Here is a 17,829-nt window from a genome sequence, read left to right as displayed (position 1 = left end):
ACATGACAATATAAATGTTATTATTGTTATTTATTTATTGTTATTATGTTATTATTAGCATAAGCCACTAACCGTCTATCAGGTAATCTGATTGGCTACTCAGGTACCATCTATTGATCGACACATGACTCTCAGAGTGTGTGCACAGTTTTTCGCTAAATAATTTGAATCAAACCTTCAATAAATCAATTCTAGTGATATTCTACATTTAATAGATCAGTCAGTGGGTTATGGCTCGCTTTAAAACAGTGTCTTTCAACTTTGATAGTTTACTCGGGGCTTGGCCACTTGTCAACTATCAGCCATTAGTATAAATCTACTAGCATTTTTATATTTTAGCATAGTGATTGTAAAGCACTATGAAAGACTAGCTAAATAGCGCTATAGAAATGATTATTATTATTATTATTATTATTATTATTCTATCACGATTACTGTTCTCTGATTGGCTAAACTACTCACTATCTATTCTGTTGTAGAAAGTGAGTAGCGGCCGATTCTTCGCTTTCCAAATTGTCTATGAAGGAGGACTTGGATAATTTACTATTCGAGGCGATTCCAGAGAAGACAAAAACTGCAACGAAATATGTAATGAAGATTTCACACGGTACGAAAAGGATTTGAAATTAAAGTTCAATGATTTTTATAATTTTATAATTTTAAAACATTTAGAGATGCGATTCCCCGAAACATTTTGTGGGAATGAATTTTAAAATGGTTTGCAATCCAACGCAATTTCATCGTTCCCATTGAGGAGCAGTAAAAGAAGAGCCAAACAGATTCAACTTGCAAGTTTTTTATTCATCAATAAATTAAGCAACAAAATTGAAAGCATTCTAGGGTTTTTCCTTGCAGGCAACTTGTCAACTTTTCATAAAAAAATTTCTAATGGTTCACGTTTCCTCGATTTAAAACACCTTGACTTCCAAAAGGCTTTTGCTAGTCCGCATATCTTTCAATTGTCATTTTACAATGAAAATCCTGGCTTTTCGTTAAGTTTTGATCAAAGAGAGTTTTAAAATCTATAATCGTGAATGAAATGCAAAGGCACACACCGTAAGCTAATGCAATGTGGTTTCTTCCTTGCGAGCAACTCATTCAATGTTCAAAAAATTTCTAATCGTTCACTTTTTCGAATTTTAAAAAACTTGACTTCCAAGGACCCTTGTACATCAGTACATCTTTCGATCGTCATTTTAGAATAAAAAACTTGGCTTTTCCTTCAGTTTTGAGCAAATAACAACTTCAATAAATCGTGAATGAAATGCAAATACACACACAGAAGCCAATGCAATGTGGTGCAGTTGTCAATTATCTGTTTTTAAAAGGTTTTTAAAAGATTTATTTAAAAGGTACTTGGGTCAAAAATTTTGACCCATGTACAAATGTATAACTTGAGGGCATTTTTTGGAACGATTTTTAGGTAAAAAAAGATCGACTTATACACTGGTAAATAAGGTATTTGCCAGGACTGCAACTCCTGTCCGCAAATACCCCAGGGGGGGTACTCTGGCTTGTAAATGACGGGGATGATCGAATGGAGGCAAAACTCAGGACCCAAAAAAATCCCTAAGTCTTCCGACATTACCCAAAAAAATCCCTGGACCAAAAATAACCCCCCAAAAATCCCTTGTCAAATAACCCCTAAATTGCCAGGAGGGGTAATATATTACCCCTCTGTTATATAGAACGCTCGTGTTTTTTTTATTCATTATACCATAAATACGCCAAGGCCGCGCCAAGGCACTTACGTTCGTTTTTAATACCCCAAAAAATCCCGGAATCGAAAATTTCAAACCCAAAAAAATCCTTCGATCATCCCCGTCATTTACAAGCCGGAGTACCCCCCCTGGGGCAAATACAGCGGGTCCATAATAGCGAGGTGTCCGCAAGTCGAGAGTTGACTGTATTCAAAGCGGGCTGCACACTAGCAGAGCTATTCGCCTCACGTGCCCGTTTGCTCAAACATTTACTCACTGCACATTTCGCCGCAGTGTGAATGAGAAAAGTGCTTAGCAGATTTGATTTGGAAGCCGCCATGTTGAATCACGTGAGCATTCTATGTGTTTATTGGTTAGTTGATACATTTCTGGCTGAGCAAGTATGATAGATATTTTCCTCAAGGCCTCGCAAGGTAAAATTCTCACAAAAAATGTCTGCATACGAGAGTAATCTGCTGAGCAAACAGGCACGCGAGACGGTTAGCTCAGCTACAGTAGATGCTCTAGTGTGCGGCCAGTGATCAAAGTACCGAAATTATTTACACTTAAATACTGTAAATAAAACCCTTATTAAGTGGCCACCTCTATTAACCCATTGACTCCTAAGGTTTTCCAACATGGCAGCCACGTCCTTGGTATTTGAATCTCGCTGGACCATCATAATAATAGCACATATTATAACCATCATAGCACTTCACAACCATCATAATAAAAGCACATTTGTTTAGTAAACTCACCTGTTCCTTCGGGTTCTTCTTGGAAAAGAAATTGAATAATTTGCTGCAAACAGAAGTATAATCTCAATTAAAAAAGGACTGTCAAAACAGAGATAACGAAAAAAAGTGTCACTCTTACCCCTGACTTTGAGTTTGATGCTTGTGTTTTGATGTAAACAAGCCGGAGGTCGAAGTTCTATTGACGGTCGGTTTGGTGTTCTCCTTTCGAAATTTGCCAAGCTGTTGTGCGAGGTTATTTATCGGACGGCCAGATGAAGATGCGTGGTTTCTGTTACCATGAAATGACATCTGTTACCTCCTTTTATGCTGAACACAAAATCTAGACTAACAACGACATGTGCTGACAGGAAGGAGAGAAGAAATGAAGCGACGAGGAGCGCAGCATTCCCGCCAAAACGCGTGACCGTCTATTGGGACATTTTGTGATGGCTTACAACAGGTACTAATGTTGCATGAAATGTCCGCTATCGCTGACCGAAATACGAGAGGACTCTGGGCTCAACATGAGCTCAACGGGCTAGGGGCTAGTTCCCAGTCTTTTATCTGACATAAAAAAGATGGCGGAACTGGCTCCATAGAGGAACTGAAGTGAGGTTGAGTTTATATAAGATGTCTATGTAACGATGGAGGGAACTAACAGTAAAAGTTTTAATTCAAGACTTTTTACATCAAATGCCCTTTTACAGAAAGATGAATTGGAGGAGGTGAGTTCCACGAAAGGCAACATTGACGGAATGCAAAATTTTGCTGCAAAAAGCTAGTTGGAGTAGTTATAGATACGATACACTAGTGTTGTATGGGAAGGTAAATTATTTTGTAGAAACAGTGCGATTTTGACAGATAAGTAAGACTTACAGAGTTTGTTTCAGATTCCAAATTTATGTTAGTAAATTTTTATTAAGATTGTTTTATACTTCTAAGCATGAGAATGTGTGAACTGGCTTTGGTACCCCTTTGCTTGTGCTTATTTCACAACACAGTTTGAACCAGTATGATGTAAGTGCAAGATTTGACTTTGGACATGACTCCTATCTTGCATTATTAAATGTCCGAGAAATTGCACACGCTATGATTGGTCAGTTCAACTTCATTATAGCTTCGTACAGCATGTGGCTTACAATGGGCAATTCCAGAAAATATCCATACTGATACACCACGACGGATGGCTTTTTGGAATTCTGAGGGCAAGGGGGCTTCTTTGAACTGGAATTCTGAAGGCATGGGGAGGTACTGAAGGCTTAAAACTTTTAATTTTGTGAACGTTACCAGTTTGTAATTGAAGCACGACTAAACGACGCGACACTGATGACGACCGCGAATGTGCAGGATACAGGAGAAGCATCCATCGATCTGGCATGTGTTGAAGAAAGCTGATAAAACTTGGGTTGTACATCAAAGTCATGAATTTTTTGATGATGAATATCAGATTAATAAAATACGAACAGCTCTTTGCTCATACTGTAAACATCGCTCTGGTCGGCTGGACGGCGAAAACTCGCACCAGTCCCTTGCTTCTTTATTAAGGAACGCCTGCTTGATTTTGTACTTTGAGAGAGATTGGGTGCGACAGGATTGGGCATGACTGCTGACCCTGCAGGCTCAAATTCGATATGGCGGATGTGTCAGAGCATGCGATCGCCCTCGATCCCCAGGGGGGTACGCCGGCTTGTTAATGACGGGGATGATTGAAGGATTTTTTTGGGTTTAAAATTTTTGATTCCGGGATTTTTTTGGGTTGGAAAATTTGGCAAGTATTTTTTTGGGTATCTTGATTTAGATAGGGGATTTTTTTGGGTATTAAAAAACGAACTAATGTGCCTTGGCGCGGCCTTGGCGATGAATAAACAAAACAAGCGTTCTTTGTGTTATTTTATTGCACCTCCTGGCAATTTAGGGGTAATTTGACAAGGCTGAGAAGGGATTTTTTTGGGGGTTATTTTTGGTTCAGGGATATTTTTGGGTAATGTCGGAAGACTTAGGGATTTTTTTGGGTCCTGAATTTTGCCTCCACTCGATCATCCCCGTCATTTACAAGCCGGAGTACCCCCCCTGGGCCTCGATCATAATATCTTCCGAGTGTACAAACTTATATCACACAATGTTTTTATTTTAATGTTCTGTAGCAGTTTGGTGTAATGTAAAATTTCTGTAGGTTGTAGCTGTTTCACAAGGGTAAGCAGAAATCTTTTTTTTTTTACAATTTTTTCCCACAAAAGTGGAGTGATGTGAAACCGACTGACATAAAAATAACCCAAGTTGGGCATTTTGTGAACATATTTGGTAATTCCAACCCCGGGGGGGGGGGGGGAACTCAAAAAAGTTTTATACGGGGAGGCTCCTCCCCAAGCTCTTACCCCTTACCCTTTTATATACCATTTTCACAGAAATTGTACCCCTTTCATATACCTTTTACTGAAAAAAGGTACCCCTTTCATATACCTAAAAGATATGGCATAGTTTTAGAACAGGACGTTTTCTTGTCATTTTCATGTTGCGCTTTATAAATTAAAATAATACAGCCATAAATTGCGTCTGTTCGAAATATTTTAATTCAAGGCCCTTTTAAAAACCTAAATGACGGATTTACATACCCTTTCATATACTTGAGAAAGGTACCCCTTTCGGGCAGAGCCCTCCCATATAGGCCATTATATGGAGTACCCCCCCCCCCGGAATTCCAAAGGGTTTTACGAAAAAAGGGAAATTCCGAGGGGGAGGGGGGGTTAACGATTATGGAATTCTGAGGTCATGGGGGGTAATGTATTTTGGAATTTCCGAAGGCATCATCATCATCATCATCACTTTGTTTAAAATATTGGGTTAAAATATTTAAGCCGTCCGTCATGGTGTATGGATATTTTCTGGAATTGCCCAATGTACGTCACACATGTGCTTTATCGAGAATTAATATACAATCTTCGTTCACTGTCCAAAACTCAAAAGACTTGTGATTTTATATACCTGTCGTCAGCAAACTCCGACAGTGCGTTATTGACAAAAACGCACAAAAATCGTGCATTATTGAAAATGTCTTCAGCTTCAAGGCTTGTAGAAGTGGAAGAAAAAGATATTCCTCAAATTACCAACGATTCAATACCAAAAAATACCAAGAAGAGAACGACCTGGAGTGTTTTTCATTTTCAAAGGTAAACTGAAGCTGAATTTTTTTTGTGTGCGATTAACTTGCTGGCTTGCAATTGTAAAAGCGATCGACTCGCCTTGAACAAGCTTCTCGCTGACTGTATTTGAACGACTCCAGCTAAAGAACAATTTAATGGACCATTTTAAGCTTTATTTATTTACAGCTTACTTTGGATTTCGATATTATTGAACTTAGGCTGTTTAATTATGTATTACTCAAATTCTTATTAATTAAAAGTCTAGTTCAAAGTTCATTTAATCATGGTTTGCTTGCAGTGTACTTAGATTGTATATTAAAAGGATTAGAGACTGTTAGTTCGTGTTTTGTTTATAAATACACGCACTTGCTGGCCGCACAATGAACTCAAAATTTTCAATACTGGACTGGGCTCCGCTGTGCGACCAGCACGTGTGTGTATTTGTAAACAAAACACTCACAACAGTCTCTAACCCATAAATAATGTACGTGGGTTACATCACAAGTTTAAGCGTGCGGAATTTCTAAATATTTTATAAAAGAAATGAAAAAATTCTCTTCATGCATAGTTGAGTAATATAAGCACTTGGGAATTTTTTAGAACATTGAGAAGTGCGAGAAGCACTCTGCTAACCTGTGCCTCTTGCTTCTCTACACACTTCTCTCATGTTCAAAAAAAAATATTGTGTGCTTACCGGTATATAAACAACAATGCGCTGGGGTGCATTTTTTATTTCTTTAATTAGGTCTTTAATAAGTAAGATGTTGTTCTGTGTTTATTTTCAGAGACTAGAGAAGTGTCATAGCATTCTTACTGCAGTGATTTCTAACCTTTCAGAAAATGAAGCTCACGATGCCCTTAATCAATTGGTTAGCACCAAATGTTACTTTTCAGTTTCTTGAACAACCATATGCCTATTTAGGTGCTGGCACACATTTTTTATATTGTCATGTAGAATTGACTTTGTTATAAAACATCTGATATCTAATTATTTTTTAAAATGGTGACTGGTATCTTTACTATTAAGGTGTGTAAAGGTCCTCAACAGCACGAGGAAGCATCTCTTGGGCTGCTTTACGTCATACTAGTGGAACCATCTGCTGCAGCTAAGGTTTCAGATTAATCTCTATATGTAATGTTTTTGGTTTAATCATTGTTGGTTTTTCTATACAATTTTTGCACAATTACATGAAAATATGATATTGCACTTATCACAAAGAACATACTAAATGTGTTCACTTGATCTTTAATACCAGTAGTTATCAGTGTCTAATAAATTTTGTAATAATTTATTTGAAATACTTTATTTGGATTTTGCATTTATTTGATCCAAAACTTGTTTCAGCTTTTGTTCTGGAAATTAAACAAATAAGTAAACATTAATTTTAAGGTACATGCATGCAGTGTTTAATGATTTGATTGTAGGCAAGGGTTATGACTCTAAGTTATCAAAGTCAACAGATGCAAGGCCAATCACAGGCTTACCATTCAAAGTTTGTGAGGTCACAGACTGCCCATATGAATATCCAAATTCCTTCACTAATTGCTATCATACAGTAAATAATTAATCTTTCTAAAATCGGCTTTTACGACTTCTAATTATTTGTAATACAGTAAAATGAAGTAGTTCTATTTTTGCATTGTTTAGATTTGTTTTTATGCCATCAGTTCTAGGATTTAAAGTTTTGAACTTGTGTACAAAATACAAGTATTTTCCAAGGTATACAACTTTGTCATCAAAGAATTGGGAACAGCCTCTGAAATGTAGCCAAAAAGCACATTTCCTCAACTCACGTTGTCCTTGGCTTCATTGTCGTGATTTCCGAACAGTATTTCCTTGTGATACCCCAGGGGTCATTTTTTCTGTAGTGAAACATGTTTGCTTTCTAGAGAAGAGCAAAGGCAGTAATTTTGACCAATTTCAGTGAAAATTGTCCAAGTAGATGGTACGGAATCAAAAATCAAAATGCAGATGTTTCCCCTAAGAGCATCTTGCATAATTATCATGTTCTTTCAGCAAATAAAATTCAGTGGGAGAATCGACAAGATTTGCTGAATGACAACTTGTGATAAGTAGACAGTGAATGAGAGGGTGACTCTACAATATTAACTACAGTCAACTTTATTATTTTTTAAGGCTTATCGAGACCTGACGTGCATTACAAGAGATGGACTAAGTTTAATTATCACAAGATTGATTGGTGTTGTTACAGACAAGCTTAGTAAACTACTTGATGGTGTCAGGGCACAGGTAACAGCCATAAGTTTAAAACAAAATTCTGCCATATAAAAAAAAAAGTTATGTATGTAGTACGGACTAAAGTCATGGTGCTACTTTGCTACAAAAATATGAAGCGAGCTACCAAATGAAATCAGGGCCATTGTTGGTAAAAATGAATTTGTCCAAAGGATACGCACTGTAAACTTTTAAACTTTTTAGCCGAGTAGATGTTATTTTTTTATAGCATTTTTAACATAGTAGACACAATAATATTTTTAGGTAGAGCATTTAAACATTTTAGATTTTAGATTATATATTTTTACATTCTTATAGATTCTATTTTAGTTTTCTTTTATCTGTTATTTTAGTGGAACATCTGTAAACTAGCTATTCTAAGCTAAGCATGTTTCCCACTTTAAATAAAGTATTGTATTGTATTGTAAGTTTCTGAGCCATGTGACATACCTTTCTGCACAACCTTTCAATAGCTTTTGCAGTACACTTTTATCACGAGCCTCTGACTCAAGACATAATAATAATTTATTGTTCCTCAAAAGGGGTCAGGCTTAACTGTAGAGATTAACCTGTAGTCACTAAAGTTTAAGCAAAATGTCAGTGAACATTTGATACCAATTCATAGTTGGGGTTTTACCAAGTTGAACATTCACTGAGAGTGACATGTGGCATTACACCAATATTATACAGGCCTTTTGATAGGGTGCGATGAAAAAATACAAATTGTGCAATACAGTCGAACCCTGATACATGTATAACGATCCTCAATATAATGATATTCCCGGTATAATGATGAATATTGAGTATTCTATTTACAGTAATGATGAGTATTCTATGTACAGTAAAATGTATGGGACAGAACCCTGATATAACGATCTTCGATATAACAATATTCCTGATATAACGATGAGAATTTAGAGGACCGAACGTAAAATCTTTCCCGATATAACGATATTATCAGTACACAGCCACAGTTTAAGCAAAACATTGAATTAATACAAATTATAACATTACAGTGCTCAATAGAGTAATCTCTAACGTTTCTGTCAACAGCTTTGTACCATGATATACGAAAATGATACTGTGTTCTAAGCCTCTTTAGTAGAAACTCAAACATTTTCTATTGAAAATCTGCGAATCTGATTGGTTCTCCCACTGTTTTCTATTTGCTGATAGAAAACAATCACGCGCTCAATGCTCATTTAAAGATTAATTTTTCTTCATTTTTGGCTTATAATTTAATGTAAAATTGTAGGTTTTTGGATGGCAGTCCATTAAGAGTTTCTACTAAAACAATTAGACTACTCGCCCTCATTTTCTATGAGCGATTTTCAACTCGGCTGCATCTCGTTGACTATTCGCCCATAGAAAACTCAGGCTCATAGTCTAATTGTTAATTATCAACTTTATCCTCTTCATCCTCCTTGCCATTCAATAGTTCTCTTTGTTTCAGTATCTTTGACCCCTTCTTTTTAGGTTAACCTCGATATAACAATATTTTGGGTTATTTTCGGCCATATTGTTATAATAGGAGCTTCGATATAACGATTCCTCAATATAACGGTATAATTTTACTGCTCCCTTGGCATATTGTTACATTGGGGTTCCACTGTATCTGATTATGTGACTAAAAATTAATGGCAAATTATATTATGTAAAGTTGCTAAGTTAAAACTGAAAAACAAAGTTGCCTGCCCGAAGCTGCCTAATGTGCGAAATTGTACCATCGCATAATATCAGAAGGCCTGATTAACAATCATTCTCAATCTTAACTATAACATATTACACATTATTAAAAACTAGCAATGGTATATTGTAGTTCCTGAGTTTTGATTGGTTAGTAGGCAATGGCAGAAGAGTGTGATTATGCCTAAATCGGAGAATAGTAAAATATAAATTATGACATACAATTCTTCTGATTCTCCGATTTTTCTTATTCTCCATGTTCTAAACGATTCTCCGATTTTTCCGACTGTACGATTATATTTAACAATTAGACTCGACCGTCGCATGTCCGGGCGAGCGGCCGCTCATCGGGCGGTGTCATTGTTTTAGTGAAACTCTAAGGATTGCAGTCCAAAACCTACAATATTGTGCACTTTAAAAACAAAATCAGAAAATTACCGCAGAGCTACTCTTGCGCGCGACTGTCCGCGATAGAAATCAGTGGGAGAATCGATTCGCGGATTTCCAATAGAACACAGCTGAGTTTCTACTAACATTTGTTATTCTCTGATTCTACACGATTCCCCGATTCTTCCGATTATACGCTTCTTCCGATTGTTATTCTCTGATTTTTCCGATTCTCCTAGTTCTACACGATTTTCCGATTATACGATTCTTCCGATTGCTATCCTCCGATTTTTTCGATTCTCCTAGTTCCCTACACAATTTTCCGATTCTACGATTCTACCGATTGTCATTCTCCAATTTTTCTGATTCTCCGAGTTCTACGCCATTCTACCTATTTTTCCGATTTGATAATTCTTCCAATTATTCTACAAATTTACATGGTATGAAGTGAACTAGAACCTTTTTAACTTTTATTTTAAACATGATAACCTACAATACGCTTTGAATACAGTGCCTGCTGTTCGCGCTTTAAACATTGCTTCATTTTTCCTTTGGCTTTGAATCTACACTGTAAAAGTGAACTTGAAACTTTTCAACCTTTATTTTACAACACGATAACCTACAAAACACTTTGAATAAAGTGCCTCTTGTACTTGCGCTTTAAAGATTATTTCATTTTTCCTTTGCCTTTTAAGCATTCCTCAATAAGTTCATTAATTTTATTATGTGTTTCGATCACAAACCACATGAATGCTTTAAACTTAAATTCAGCCATTCGTTTGCACATGTGTTTAAATCTGTTAAGAAAGCAATTGCTCTGTTCTGCGGATTTAGTGTTTGTTCCTCTGATTTCTTTGAATGTTTCCAGATGAGGATGATAGCGGCACTTTGGATTGTTTGGAGGCATACAGCACTGCTCTTTGTGCTTCATCACATGAAAGATATCCACTAAAAACTTCACATGATCTAAAAGAATTTTTGCACCAACATTTTTCTTCTTACTAAGGTTGCAGAGATCTTAGAAACATCTTTAGGGACAATCGTAGAATCGGAAGAATCGTAGAATCGGAGAATGATCTTAGAAAGATCTTAAGGGAAAATCGTAGAATCGGAAGAATTGTAGAATTGTAGAAGTTTGGACTTTTCCGACAATTTTAGGGCTGAGAATACAGTGCGGATACAGAACTTCATGAGCTGCCACTGCATTAGTAAATTTATTTGTACATTTTTAGCTTTATCTAGGATAACAGCTTTTACATGGGAATTCAGTTTCCCCCTGCAGTTATCCTCCCACTATTTTTTTTTATTATTATTATATATTTTATCTTTTTTGTTGTAAATATTTTTTGTAATGTTGGAAAAAACTAAAAAAAAAAAAAAAAAAAAAGAGAGAGGTAAACTAGGCATACTGTAGTGTGTCATAACAGAAGCGGAATTCTAAAAGTGCGCTTTTAAAAAGAGAGAGAAGGTGTCATATTCAAATTTGCACATTTAAATCACCAGAACTTGCTGGCAAACTTTAAATTAAAAAATCCGCTTCTATTGTGACACCCTAGAGGTATTGACTGATTAGTTTTTGACAAGATCACAGTGTGCTGTACATGTCTCCTACTCGTTCCGCAAACTCAGCCCCAAAATCAAGTTCTTCCCAATTATTTGGAACTAACGAGGCTGTTACATCGCCATTAAGTGCAATCTACCAAATTAAAGATCACATTTATAATCTTCTATCATTTCTGTATGTCTCTGTAAAATTTGAGCCTAATCGCACCCATAACAGCCGAGAAATAAGCGTTTTAAATGATGCAGGTCAAGCAAAATTTCGCTTCGTGAATTTATTCATGCTGTAGGTGTCCCCCGCGACCTTAAGGGAAAATTGCAGAATCGGAGAATGATTTTAGACTGAACTTAAGGGAAAATCGTAGAATCGGAAGAATCGTAGAATAAAAGATTGATTGTAGACTGAACTTAAGGGAAAATCGTAGAATCGGAAGAATCATAGAATAGGAAAATGATTTTAGACTGAACTTAATGGAAAATCGTAGAATCAGAAGAACCGGTATGATCTTTGAAAGATCATAAAGGAAAATCATAGAATATGAAACTACAGTCTTAGAATAGGAAAATTGTTCAAAATTTCATGTGGTAAATCGGAGAATATTACCCCTAAATCGGAGTATACTATTCTCCGATTTAGCTGTTCTCAGCAATGGTATATGAGTTCATATACCATTGACCACAAATATGGTAGCTGATATGCGTCAACGAAAACAGCTCGGGGAATTCAAATATTGCAATTCTTTGGCGTTTTTAATAAAACAATTATTCCACTCACGCTTGTTGGATATGAGATCGTTATAGCTAATGAGGCGCATAGCGGCTCGTTTGCTATCTACATGTACCAATTCTCATATCAAACCCCTGCTTGTGGAATAATTGTAAAATAATAACCAATAATATGATACTGGTACTATAGATTTATGCAAGTTGGACTGCCAGCCTGAAATTAGAATTATAATAAAATGTGAAATAAATTTGATGTAAGATTATTAGGGTGGTGGTGGTAGACAGAATCAAATGAGCTACTCTGAAATTAGTTAAACACACACCAAGTGTTTTACAAACATGTGTCAAAGTGTTGTTGTCCTCTGTAGGTATTGTGGCTTTCTTGTGAACTAATAAAAAGCTCAGTTCCTGGCATGGAGGGACTGTGTCAAGCTCTCCTCAGACAAATTTCAGGAGGGGACAACTCACCTTCAAATGTCTGGCTTGCAGAGAATGTCTTAGGATTATTAAACAGCAATAGGTATGAAATAGTTTTGAATTGACCTTCTCTACATTTTGGTCACAAATATAGTCAACTCTCTCTAAGACAGACACCGTGGGGACCGGCCCCAACTGTCCATCTTAGAGAGGTGTCCGCCTTATAGAGCTAAAACGGCTATGCACAAAGAATACAGAGAAAGAATAAAGAATAAAGTGGAACAAAAATAATATCAGAAATTCGACTTGTTTGTTAAAACAAACAGTAATACTGTAAGTAGAAAACTAAATCTTAGAAGTAATGCGTTTTAGCGGATTGTTTTTGGTAAGTTTGGTATTCTACAGGTGCTGACCTACTATTCTATATGTCGATAACAAGTTTTGAAGTATTATTCACTAAAAATAGCTTTTTGTGCGTGTCCATTGGCGGTTTCAAAGTGCCCGTTGTCCGTCTTAGAGAGGTGTCCGTCTTACAGAGAGTTTTCTTACAGTAAAATGACTGAAAAACGGCAGGGACCATAACCAGGTGTCCGTCTTATGGAGGTGTCCGTCTTATAGAGGTGTCTGTTAAGACAGAGTTGACTGTACATCAATGGACAAGTGCTGCTATTATTAATATTATATTGTCTCATTAAACTAAGAAAGTGTTGATTTTATTTGTCAATCAAGTGGTAACACAAAATGATTTGTAAGTTTCATGATTTTTTAACTCTTCTGTACATGTAAGATCATGCACATGTAGTATGTTCAGCAGTGTAAACTGAGGGACTCAGTTGCTTAAATTGTTTTGACAGTTGAATGCTTGGAAGCCTTGATATTTCAATCTCATACTTTACATGTAGATGTGATGCCATGTGCCATAAAATAGTATTAATAACATTTACTAAATATAGAAAACATTTGTGGCACAGGTTGGCTTATAATTTTCTGTTGTCTGTTTGCTTTCAGAGCTTGGCTAGAGAAGAACCCTATGCTCTTGGCAACTGCTGTGTACACATTCATTAGATTATTAGAGGATCATGAAGCACCGCCATTTAAAAACTTACGGCAAATGGAAATTGAATTCTGTTCCTCACTTCTGAGGGAAAGGGTATGGTCAAATAAAGCCACATTATATCAAAACCATAATTATATTGTTACTAATGATGTTCTTATTAGTTATAGTGCAGTTACTTAAACTATGCTACTTTCAACAGAATTAACCAATCAAAAAGTTGATTGAAAACAGAAGATGGCCACAGTTGGTAAACAAATTGATTTCATTAAAGGATGCAGTCGATGAATTATATAGTTATAGTTAGAAAAAATCCACTTTGAGTGTTACTATAATGAAATTCGCATCTGTCTTATCTTAGCCATTTTAAAACATTAATAAGTAGTCTGTATGAGAAGAAAAAAGCCATTTTATAATTATTGCTTACAAACAATTATCTTTATTCTTTCCAAAGTATCACAGAATTAGATCACAGAATGAGTTTTTGATAGAGCTAACTTCTTTGGGTAAAGTTGGTAATGACAGTTTTCCACTAAGGATGGAATTAAAATGATTGGTTCATTTATGAAACAGATCAGCATCCATTCTCGTAAAGTTAACATGTGGTTCTGATTATTTTTAATCTTACAACCACTACACATCACTAAACGTACCAAAAAATAGTTCAAGTTGTGATTGGTCAACTTTCTTTTGAGTGACCTGGTATAAGTAGTTGCACTGTAATAACTTGTATAAAGTAATGTCAATTGTTATGAGACATTTGACTCAACTTCATGTGACCAGCTTATACAGGTATAATTAACTTGTTCCATCTAATAGACCTTTTTAGCTTGATACGTCATACATTGATCATGTGTTCTGAAATGGGTAAACAAACACGCGTTTCCTCGAAGTGAAGTATTGTGCGTGGATTTCGATATGGAGTATTTATACTCCCGTGTGTATAACTGCTTTACTATCTCTACTAACGAAGAGGTATCTTTCCATAGTTTTCCCAGCAATAAAAAACTCGTCAAGGTAAGAGAAATTTAATCGCTAAAATGCGATCCCAACTATGCTTTGCCTACAATTTACGGCAACATTATTGATGAACTTGAAACATTCATTTACTCAAGCTTGTTACATTGTCGCTTTAATGTATGGATTTCAAGAATTAGAAGAGATCCTAAGAACGATTTCAAGGTATTAGCTTATACCAAAGTTTGTTTGGAGCATTTTGCTTGCCCATCAGTTTGCAGCTAGACGAAAATAGCTCCTGAGCGGTCGCTTCCAGAGAAGAAAAAACAGATAGAAGAGCTCTAAAATGCTGTCCTTGACGTAAAGCTTACTGAAACGGCTTCAGAGTGTGAAGGCTTATTCAATCTAACTGCTTTTCGAGAGCTACTCAAGAAAATCTGCGAGCAAAGATTTTCTAAAAGTGTTTTCTTTGTACCGGTATTATAATAATATAATCATAGATTGCACTAAAATAAAAATCCAGTGCCCATTCACTTACAAATCCATCACTGAATACTTTGAAAATTATCTCTTGTGGGAGTTGATTTAAAGGGAGTTATTATGTTCGTTTACAGCTGAACACAGATTTACAGGGTTCATAACCTTTTTCACAAACAATTTTCTAGTACTTTTCCAGGACTCAGATTGATCTGTCCAGGACTCTAAAATTCACATTAACCCTTTCACTCCCAAGATCTCAATATTATTTCTCCTTACTGTCTTGCATACATTTCTTATGATGCAAGTTCTAAGAATTCAGTTGTCACTTGAGTTTAACAGATTTTCAAAACATTCTAGGACCAGTTGTCTTCCAGGACCCGTACAAACCCTGAGTTTAAATATCTGATAAACAAATTCTCACAAGGAGTGGATTTCTTGAGGTACTTTCAGGAAATAAAGAAGTATCCAAGCTTAATGCTGGTGACAGTATCGTGGCAGATTAAGGCTTTGATATTGAAGAAGAGTAAAGAAAGTTGAAATTCAACTGAACATCCCTCCCTTCCTGAAAAAAAACCCTAGTTCAATGCAAAGGAGGTCATAAGAAAGTAAGACATTTCTTTATTTTTAATACCCGACTAGTACTACCAATAAGTTCATTGGGTACCATCAATCAAGTCTGGACAGTTTGTTGCTTACTTTCAAACCTCATGAATCCCATTTTAACTGATGAGTGTAACAGCTGTTCAGGAATCATCTGTGTGTAACATTTCTACTTTGAGAATATTTTTACAAGTAAAAATTTGCCTCATTGTTCCGTCTTTTGAGGAACAAAACTATTGTTGTTGTTGTTGTTGTTGGGTTTTTTTTTTTGGGGGGGGGGGGGGGGAAATCCTGCTTGACTGTCATGTACAACCTTGTAACTACTCAGCTTGATAAGTGTATTTCTATTCTGGGTAGTTTTTTGCCTATTTTAGTTGATTTATTTTATGCTATAATTATTTCTGTTTATTTTGGCAAAATAAAATGGTTGTTATTGTTGTTGTCATGTCATGTTAATTTAGGCAGTAGGGTCCTTTCCTCAAGCATTATAAAGTTTGCAAGTGACCGGATGTAATTTAAGTGTGTCAGCCATGTCAAATGAAGCTTTCGTGGCTGGCTCTGGGTTAATGCTATCCCCTCTGCATTTATGCCATTCGTGAGGAACACTAGTGCAGGTTTTATTTACTGGAATGTACTTGATCCTTAAAAAAAACACCAGTGGTTCAGCAAATACAAAAGGCCCAAAACATGATTGAAGTGCCCCGTCCACTCCTACGACAAGAGAGTATACAAATTAAACAATTTTTACCACCAAATGATTGTAAAAGTTAGCAATACAGATGAAAAGACCACATAACACAAACAGGTTTTTCTGTAGCCAGTTTATTATTCCAGGCATGAAATACAAGGTAGTTACTAGTTAGCAAGGTAGGCTCAAGCAAGTAACTTAATTTTTGGATAAGATATACAATTGAAAGCACCACTCATAATATCTTCTCCATTAATAGAATATGGGTGGGTCCTTAGGCTAACATAACAAACACTATAGTAGTAAAAACACATTGCACAACTGAGACAGAGTATCTTGTATCATCATCTTTTCTCTTGTCTAGCGCGCGTGGTTGTAAGAACTTACCCAGCTTAAGAACATTTTGCTTCTGTAACAGTTCCTCTTCTCTTGTCACTTTTCAATTTAAAATTTATTGAGAGGGAATCTCGCCTTTTCTTTTGGCTCCGGAAACAGCAGACCTTTATGAAACGCGATCCATGATTGTCTTCTTTCACAAAAACATTGTGTATGTAATTCTCTGTAAAGCATTTATATCCCTTTTTCCCGCAGTCTCCTTTTCTCCACAGCCTGTTAGGTTGCTTTGCAATAGTAATTGAAGATACTTTATGGACGTTTTTCAAGTATTTTGGCCAGTGCGACTCGAACACAACAAGCGAATCCGCCATCTTGAATGTTTTGTTTACCCATTTCAAACCATGTGACTAGCTAGCTAAAAAGGTCTATTGTTATTAATGTATAAAATGGATAATTTAAAAAATAAAATATTGCTCTATTTAACTTAAAGTTTGCAGATTGCATTCCTATTGGTAGAGATCTTGTACGGCTACTTCAAAATGTTTCAAGGTTTGTGGACTGTTCTATATACTTCCCTGATTACTGACAAGCTGACTCTATGACTGTAGTACTGCTTACAATGTAGCTCTCCTTGGACATGTTAGTGGTCATAAATTCTGTTTTCACAATCTAGAGTGGTTAACTGAGGTTCAGTTTTAACTGTGCACTCATAGACGTTATCAATCACTTCAGTTTAAAGTACTACTATGATGAAATTGGCATCTTTCTTTTTGCAGCTGTTTTAATATATAAACAGGTACTCTATATGAGAAGAAAAATGTCAATTACTATTTTCCAATATCTCTTTTCTTTCCAGAGATAGTCAAGTGTTTTAAAATATGCAAATTAGCAAAGTAATGATGTCATAGACCCAACCACATTCTGATCAAAATTTAATATGAAGAAAGTGATATCTCAGCCAATCTGTATCTTTGTTTCTTTGCATTAACAGTCTGCTAGTTGTGTTTCACAATATGAACTTAACAATTTGGTAACCATGGTGATATACTAGGTTCTAGATCTCCCCTATGCTAAGACTTTTCAGGCCAATTTGCCAATGGTGCTTTATACAAGTCAGGTGATCTG

General features: G+C 35.9%; 2 protein-coding genes across 3 annotated transcripts in view; one reads left to right on the top strand and one right to left on the bottom strand.

The window, feature by feature from the left end:
* Window positions 1–2,875, bottom strand: part of LOC144658511 (uncharacterized) — a 55,741-nt gene extending 52,866 nt beyond the window's left edge. Inside the window, exons 1-2 of the mRNA XM_078518944.1 lie at window positions 2,577–2,875; window positions 2,459–2,501 (exon numbers count right to left, since the gene is read on the bottom strand). Coding sequence (XP_078375070.1) covers window positions 2,459–2,501; window positions 2,577–2,746 — 213 coding nt within the window. The 5' untranslated portion in view covers window positions 2,747–2,875. The remainder of the gene's footprint in view (window positions 1–2,458; window positions 2,502–2,576) is intronic.
* Window positions 2,876–3,014: 139 nt separating this feature from the next.
* The window catches only part of LOC144658534 (integrator complex subunit 3-like), a 40,555-nt gene continuing 25,740 nt past the window's right edge, over window positions 3,015–17,829 (top strand). For both annotated transcript variants that reach the window (XM_078518969.1, XM_078518961.1), the window contains exons 1-7: window positions 3,015–3,162; window positions 6,363–6,446; window positions 6,605–6,688; window positions 7,715–7,828; window positions 12,541–12,692; window positions 13,598–13,739; window positions 17,195–17,253. In XM_078518969.1, coding sequence (XP_078375095.1) covers window positions 3,082–3,162; window positions 6,363–6,446; window positions 6,605–6,688; window positions 7,715–7,828; window positions 12,541–12,692; window positions 13,598–13,739; window positions 17,195–17,253 — 716 coding nt within the window. In that variant the 5' untranslated portion in view covers window positions 3,015–3,081. The remainder of the gene's footprint in view (window positions 3,163–6,362; window positions 6,447–6,604; window positions 6,689–7,714; window positions 7,829–12,540; window positions 12,693–13,597; window positions 13,740–17,194; window positions 17,254–17,829) is intronic.

Source organism: Oculina patagonica, chromosome 1, assembly GCF_052425735.1.
Source record: "Oculina patagonica isolate OP01 chromosome 1, crgOcupat, whole genome shotgun sequence".
In the NCBI taxonomy this organism is placed as follows: Eukaryota; Metazoa; Cnidaria; class Anthozoa; order Scleractinia; family Oculinidae; genus Oculina; species Oculina patagonica.
This window is presented reverse-complemented; position numbering and strand designations above follow the sequence as displayed.